The 7,925-nt window shown below is 35.5% G+C and overlaps 1 protein-coding gene across 6 annotated transcripts in view; it reads right to left on the bottom strand.

The window, feature by feature from the left end:
• Positions 1 to 1,995: 1,995 nt before the first annotated feature.
• st18 (ST18 C2H2C-type zinc finger transcription factor) overlaps positions 1,996 to 7,925 on the bottom strand; it is a 48,558-nt gene continuing 42,628 nt past the window's right edge. For 5 of the 6 annotated variants that reach the window (XM_008434254.2, XM_008434252.2, XM_017310126.1 and 2 more), the window contains 6 exons: positions 7,648 to 7,728; positions 6,077 to 6,298; positions 4,663 to 4,751; positions 4,467 to 4,570; positions 4,217 to 4,363; positions 1,996 to 4,092 (listed from right to left, as the gene is read on the bottom strand). In XM_008434254.2, the coding sequence (XP_008432476.1) occupies positions 3,952 to 4,092; positions 4,217 to 4,363; positions 4,467 to 4,570; positions 4,663 to 4,751; positions 6,077 to 6,298; positions 7,648 to 7,728 (784 nt within the window). In that variant the 3' untranslated portion in view covers positions 1,996 to 3,951. The remainder of the gene's footprint in view (positions 4,093 to 4,216; positions 4,364 to 4,466; positions 4,571 to 4,662; positions 4,752 to 6,076; positions 6,299 to 7,647; positions 7,729 to 7,925) is intronic. The other variant, XM_008434253.2, reaches the window with a different exon arrangement.

Below are 7,925 nucleotides of genomic sequence, written 5' to 3'. Positions count from 1 at the left end.
ACCATCTTCTTATTAATTTTACCTGCTTTTGAATCAGAAAGCTGGTAATTGGGTTGTTGCTTAACATAGTCTAGCCGTTTCTAAAAAGAAAAACAAAACCTGTGCAATTACTATTGACCCCACAAAGTAACTAAACCTTGATTTCACTCAGAGCTCAGTTTTTTGTGTTCATAAAACTGAGCTCTTGAGTTTTTTAACTGAGTTAAAAAAAAAATTTACTCAAATTTTTTTTGAGTTAAATAATTTACATTTTTAACTAAAAAAAAATTTAAATAACATGAAACTCAGGAACTATAAGGAACTAAGGAAAAAGAAGACACGTTTGCTAAGAGAGATGAACAAGTCATCTTTGACTTGATGTCTTTTGTCGATTAATTTTTTATATTTTAACTATTTGCCAACAGTTATATTTAATTAGCAATTTTTTAAATTTTGTCAAATTCACAAAAAAGTAGTTTTTTATGGGATTTGATGAGACACATTTTCAAAACGAAAATCTCAAAAGTGTGGAGTAGGTGCAAAGTTTGTATGCAACCTTATTTACTCTGGTAACCCTAAATAAAATACAAATAATTGTTTTCCTCAATCATATACTGGTCTAAACAGAGTCTACCTGCATGTCATGGTGTAAATACATCTGTTCTGTGAAGGTCTCAGTGAGAGAAATTTAGGGAAGCCAAGATAAGCCCTGGTAACACTGGAGAGATCCAAAGTTCAGGTGGGAATATTTGTTGACAGATGTTGGCAAATGTTAGACAAGCACTCCACAAAACTGGCATTTATGGAAGGGTAACAAGAAATAAGTAATTGTTAGAAGAAAGTATAAAGAAGCCTCATCGGCAATTTACAGTGTAAATGAACAACCAAATGACGTTAAATGGAGTAATCTGGAAATATAATATGTTAGAGGCTGTAAAACATTTGAGACTAGGATGAAGGTTCACTTTCCAGCAGGACAACCCCAAGCATACAGCCAGAGCTACAATGCTATGGTTTAAGATCCAAGAATACTCATGTGGTAGAATGGTTCAAAGTCCTAACCTAATCTGAAACAGGATATGTGGCAAGACAATTGAAAAACATACAGAGACTACATTGCACATGTAGCCTCTCTAAGCTTGAGGAAGAAACCTCAGAGACATAAAGAAACCCATCTACAACGTGGTTTCACACCACACTTTTGGGAATAAAAAGTTGAGAGCTATGCATAATTTTCCTTTTACTTCACAAACATGCAATATCTGTGTTGGTGTATTACATAAAATCTCAATAAAATATGTTAAAGTTTTGTGACATGATAAAACATAAATGCTTCAAAACTGACAACCCCCACTTTTTCTGGGCTGTAAATACATCGTGTTGTTTGATGCACATTGTTTTTCATTTAGTAAAGAGAAAATATGGAACATATGCACAGAGGCTGGAAAATAGGCGTCAAATTTAGATGACTGCTTCTACCTATTCTCATCTTCAATAGATGATGATAGTGGGATACAGTCTACCTCTGTTCTACAAAACATAAACTATGTTTATATATATAAATAAATATATTAACCTAATTTGGTCATTTCTACGAAGAGGATTTGACATACTGTACATTCTACCCCACTTCTGAAATTTTGCTGACATGCTTTTAAATAAACAACATGCTTTTAAATAAAYATAATAAACAATAGATTCATTAATATTGAGCAGAAATACAATTCATTTAGGTAAGGTTATTATTTGTTGGTCATATAAGATGTAGCCATTTGCTCTCAGTCACTCCTTGGATGTCATGATTGTTTGGTCTTTATAAATTTAACCACAACAGCTCCTCAACGTGAACTTACTCCCCGGGGCCAACTCTCTGCTCTTAATGTAATATTTCAGATTTACCACTAGGTGCCAGTGTTGCCCCATGAAAATGTTTGCCCATCGGGCATCAACGTTACTGTTGGATTGTCGGTGCACCTAAAACCTTAAAAAAAAAAAAAAAAAAAAAAAAATCACACAACCGTTTGAAAAGTTTATTTCTACCATACACAAACTGTACAACACAGCGCATATCTGTTTATTATGAAATAGTAAAAGTAATAGGAAGTTTCCATTTTACAAACTACCCCAACTGAAAAAAAAGATTACATTTTAATGTAAAAGAAAAAAAAATAAAATACAGTACAATTTCATACTAATATCGTTCCACAAAAAGAGCATTTTCACATTACAAAACATCAAATACTAACAGGGAGAAGAAAAAATAAATAAATATTATTCACAAAACTTCCTGAGCAAACAACGTGTGGTTTAGGAATAATAATAGTAAAAAACAAAACAAAAAAAAAACGTATAAAGGATTAAGAACATAATTGGGTTTTTTAAAGATTTAAATTATTGTGTTTGGATAAAATATGGTTTCAATTTTCTGCAATTTGGCTCCTTTGCTATTACAATGTTTGCTTTTAAAACCGTCAAGGCTACATTGGACTAAAAATTAAATACATATTGCTTAAATTAATATGCATTCCCAACTCTTGGATTAATTTCAAACTGAGAGACTAAAAATATTTGGAGGTGTAAAGTAAATACAATGTTCCCTTTTCTTCTATTTGTTGATCTAATGGAGACATAAATATATTGGTACAAAAGTGCTGCTCAAAATAACAACTGATCAGCCTTTAACGACTGTTTTTCTGTGATGATTGATTTAAACCAAATTGCCAGTTTTGTTGTTTTGTTTTTTTTGACACGGTTTTAAAATAGTTATTAAAATGTGCCAATAGGATATTTAAATGCTAAGACCTGTGAGGAGAAAAGAGTAAAACAAAAGCCAAAGAAGAAGGAAACAATAAAACAATTTCAGTCTCAGTCATACTTTAAGAACCTGACTCAGAGATTACAGCTACTGAAACACCAGTTTTCAAACAGTCATCAGGAACTCGTCCGCCTATGAAAATAATTGTACTGTAGAATAAATTAGACACCATCCACGTAATACTGTCCTACCACAAAACATAGTACTTGTATATTTTCATGGATTCATATACATTTAGGCACATACTATATGCACACTTCAGCGTGTGTGCACAGAAGGCAGTTTAATATCTATATTTCTGTAAAAAAAACAAAAAAAACATGACAAAGTGAATTTTTGATTTTTTTTTTTTTCTTTTAGATGCGCTCCGTTTGGGCATAAACTCACATTCGCTTCCCTAAATGATGCTGCATTCTCACCCCGCCTTGAGTATAAAAAGGTACAGTACTCTTGCATTGCATTTTGTTTTATTATTATCATATATTTTTTTTTAATCTCACTTTGTCTAATACATTCAGTTCCCAATAACAAAAGTGAAAGCAATGCCTAAAACCGATGATACTTAGTTTTGGTATTTTTTTTATTTTTTTTTGTTTTGTTTTGTTTTTTTCTTTGAAGGGAAGTTAAACTCATGAACTAATAAGAAGAGTAATAATAGACTAGCTTTTTCGACACTAGATGGCGAAAGTTTGCCATTAAAAACTGGAATGTGCTTTTGTGTAATTTACAATGTGCAGAAAAACCAACAGATTTCTCAAATATTAAGCATTTACAGTTCAAGAAATAAATAAAATCTGAGGAAATAAATACACTGAGGAACAAATATAGTAATAAATACCAATAATATAAGAATGACATAAACACATACAGATTAAAATCAAGCAAATCATACAAAATAATTAAGTGCAAGAGGGGATAAAAATAAAATAATCATAATAATAATAAAAAAAAATCTCACCAGGATAAATGCAGAAACGGTAAAAGCATTACAAATCTGGCTGGTAATTTTCTCAGTGCAGCGTGTTTACCGGGGAAATGCCGAACACATTTCCAAAAGCCTTGTCTTATACATGCAGCCGAGCCAGCACTCTTCAGTGAAATAGAGCTATCTAGTGCCATTATCCCAAGTCAAAGGAACCTCTTGGTAGCTCTGCAGCTTAAACATGGATGCCCTTAATAGCCTGTTTGATATTATCCAAGAGGGCCTTGCACTCCGGGGAGTATTCATGCTCCGAGTTGTTGTACATATCAGTTAATGTGTTCACATAGGCTTCAAAATTATGCTCACTGATGGGTCCCTGCAACAAAAACAAGTTTGACCATTAGTGGAAACAGTGCAGCAGAAAATGACAATCTGAAGGAAACTAGTTCTCACTGACAGGGTTCGACAGATGCAGTGTGTGTGGTCAAAGCTTACTGTACCATTTGAGGCAGCTGAATGTCTGTCAGGCTGTTAATGAGAGCTTGGCTGAGGCGAGCGAGCTCCTTCAGAAGGCTGTTATTGTGCTGTTCGATCATCTTGTTTTCCTCCTCAATTGTCTTCAGGTTACATTCCATCGACGAGATCTGCTTTCGGGTTCAAAACCGAGGAGAGGCTCATCAGATTAAGCGAGCTGCAGCAATCACCCTGAACTGATGCTTCTGCACACAAGCTGTGGGAGTAAATACTTACCTGTGTTTGGAGGTGCATCATGTCTTCTTCAATTTTCATATTTGAGTTGTTCAACTCCTTGATTTCATGATCCAGATGGTGAATGTCCTCTTTGTTTTCAAAGCCTGGATTASACAGACCCCCAGGTATTATAATTAAAAGTTGTTGTTGTTTTTTTTAAATCTAAACAATAACATTCAATTTTGAATTAACTCACCGCTGCTGGTTTTCAGTTTGATAGTCATCATCTCCTCCTCTGAGTGCTTTTTCTTGATGCTCTGTGCATTCAGCGGACACCCTGACAAGCTAGTTAAGCACAAATAACAGTTTAAGTTGGTAGGACACCATCGGATCTACATAGACCTGTAAAGGATAGGGATGCAAAGAGAAATTATTGTTTCAGCTCGATCAGTTCTAACTGAGGACCGGCCAATCAGAAATGTAAAAATCCAATCTTTTTTTCCGATTGGTGAGAAGGCCAAATGTAAGCACTGTCATGTTGTGCTAGCAGCAGCCATCCATGGTGTCCATACTTCTATTGAGTAAGCAACTATTAACATTAGCTACTTTCATTATCACTGTATTTTTTTATTTTTTATTTTTTAGAAAGAATCTCACTGCAAGAATGCAGATGTAACAAGTACAGTTACATCTGTGACTCAGTTAAGTTCTTTGGAGTCTTCTGGACTAGATGAAATGCTATACAAGGACAGACTCTACCATTTTAAAGTTGTATGACAAGAGATGTATTGATTACAATTAACTAAAATCTTTTATATTCTTTCTTTATCACATCATTACAATCTCCCACTATTTTCTGTCTTCTTCAAAATCTCATTCACTAAAATTGAACACGWATGTTTGTGTCATGTTGAAGCCAAGCAGTCTTCTGTAATTACTATATTGCAAACATTGCTTTTGCAATGATGACGGAAGATTTTCAAGCAGATAACTGGATGACTTAATTAAGTACAGCAAAGTTGTTTTTTTTTGTTTTTTTTGTTTTGTTTTACCCTTTTAAACTTTTTTGCATCTGTCTTATAACATCTTGGATTTGGAGATGCAGGCAGCCCTTGGGAAAACGTGGAATAAAGGCCCATTTGTGCTGACGAATACAGACGGAGTATTCAGTCCAGATTCATYGTTCAGTCCAAGAAGACCGTGAAAGAAATGGTGGAGCTTCCCCATAATCATGCTGCACCTCTGTTTACTGCAGTCTTTCTTTTAATGTCTCTTTCTGAGACTGCACATTATCAAGATGGCTTCCACTGTGGGCTGTGATGCTTCGCAAAGTTGGAAACAGGGTTACCTATTTCCACACATAAAGGGAGCGTGAATGGATCTTTAGGGTTAAATATCAACACTCTAGATTGTGAAGACTGTTGTTTTCGTAAGACTGTGTAAATGCTGCTAAAATGATCAAGTAATGGCCATGCAGCAAGGCTAGAAAAAGCCTATAAATTATAGATGATAAATAGAAATCAGAAATTCTTTATAAAAATCGGAGATGGGAAATTGGTCAGAAAATTTGGATCAGTGCACAACCAGTGAATGTGGCAATATACAGTAAAGATGCAACATTACAGCCAGCAGTAATGCTGAGAGAGGAAATGATAAGCAAGTGACCTTACCTTCGGTGAGTGGCAAATACATTATTGGCGTGTCCGAGGCCGTTGCAGCCAGGCAAGGGACAATGGGGCAGTTCTTGCTTGTTAGCCTTCCAAGCAAAGGGCAGGCCATTGATGGACGACTCTTTCTGCCTTTTAGCAGCTAGCGGACAACTGCCTGCACTGCGGTGGGATGTGTATTTCCCCGATATATGGCCCTGCCCGTCACATCCAATCACAGGACACCTACAGGTCAAGAGATGCGTATGCTGAAATGCTGCACACACTGCCCAAAAAATCTAACAGGCTTGCATTTATCAACAGTTATATGCTATTATTTTCTTGCGGTACAAAACAGCTTTATTGTTAAACTACAAAAAAAAAAAAGAGTATTGAAAAAAAAATCACTTTCAATAACTAGACCGGAAGATTTTTTTAACCATTACCTTGATTAATCCATCCAAATGCTGATTAAAAACAAAGTCAAAAAACTCCACAGACTCAAATAATCACATTAGCTGTAAGTTATTAATCCACTAAAACTTGGATTGGAATTAGCGCTCTGCTCGGGTTAGTGCATGCATTTTGTAGGTGAGCAATATTTGTGTCTGGGGGGGGGGCAAAAAAAAAACCATCAGCACAACTCATGCTGAATGTCATTAAGAGTTTGTCAGTTGCATTTCCAGGCCTGTTTTCTGCAGGTCAGTAATGGAGTGACATGAATTACAGATAATTGTCATGTTCCCCCCCTCATGCGAAAGAATGTAATTTGGAGGTGGCTAACCCATTCCCTTATTGATAAAGGTGAAAGGTCGCCTGAGATGATCCAAATGGCACACACACTGTGGAGTGCTGCCTGCAAAAAGCCTGTTTCAGCATTTTGCTACTACACAGCATGGCCTCACTTATAGGACAAAACAACATCAGTCCCCATTACTTACATCCACCACAGGTAGGTAGCTTGATGCAAGGCACCCAGACAATGGAGGCATGCCATATGGCTCACTATTTACAATAATCTAGGGACATTTGTTACCATCCCCCGTTTCTCTCTTAATGTGTATGAGATCTACTCCGCCATAATTCCTAAGCTCATGGCCTTGCATTAGTAATTAAAAAGAAAAAATCAGGGTCCAGATGTAGAAGTAAACAAGGGCTCATATATCTGACTTTGGATTTAAACTCCAAATCAATTACATTATTCTTACTTTTTTTTTTTCCAATAACACTTTCACAGACAACAGTGATTAGAGCAAATGAGTGCCGTGCCATCATCAGTTCGACATTTTCTTAATGTAATATAATTATAAAGAAAGCACTTGGCGAAAAGTGATAAGCCAGATATCCCATTCAGAAAATAGGACCAGCACAAAACCCTAGGGAAAATAAAATCCTACAAAAAACACACTGCTAATCCCCTCCACAAAATAATTCACTAATGTTGTGGAYAACAGAAGTATTATTTTCTTTGTTTAACTACACGGCCTCCAGGTATATAACGCACGAAAGCATGATGCCAGTTTTGGTTTGTTGCCTTGTTTTATTTTTACACCAACATAACGGCGGAATGAGGGCAGTTAAAAAAAATATCTTACTTAAGCTCCTGCTCATCTTTGTCATCCTTGTTTGGTGTGAGCTTCAAACCTCCTTTTCTGGCACGTGGACAACCTGACAAGCTGAAAACATTTGGAGAAGGTGAAATAACACAAACCTACTGAGAAGTTCCATTAAAGGCTAAAAAGGGACAGAATGCCTACAATTTAGACAGACAGATAGATTAGATAGATAGATAGATAGATAGATAGATAGATAGATAGATAGATAGATAGATAGATAGATAGATAGATAGATAGATAGATAGATAGATAGATAG

The sequence above is a fragment of the Poecilia reticulata genome, linkage group LG17 (genome assembly GCF_000633615.1).
Source record: "Poecilia reticulata strain Guanapo linkage group LG17, Guppy_female_1.0+MT, whole genome shotgun sequence".
Taxonomy (NCBI): domain Eukaryota; kingdom Metazoa; phylum Chordata; class Actinopteri; order Cyprinodontiformes; family Poeciliidae; genus Poecilia; species Poecilia reticulata.
The sequence above is the reverse complement of the archived record's forward strand: the minus strand, read 5'-3'. Positions and strand labels throughout refer to the sequence as shown.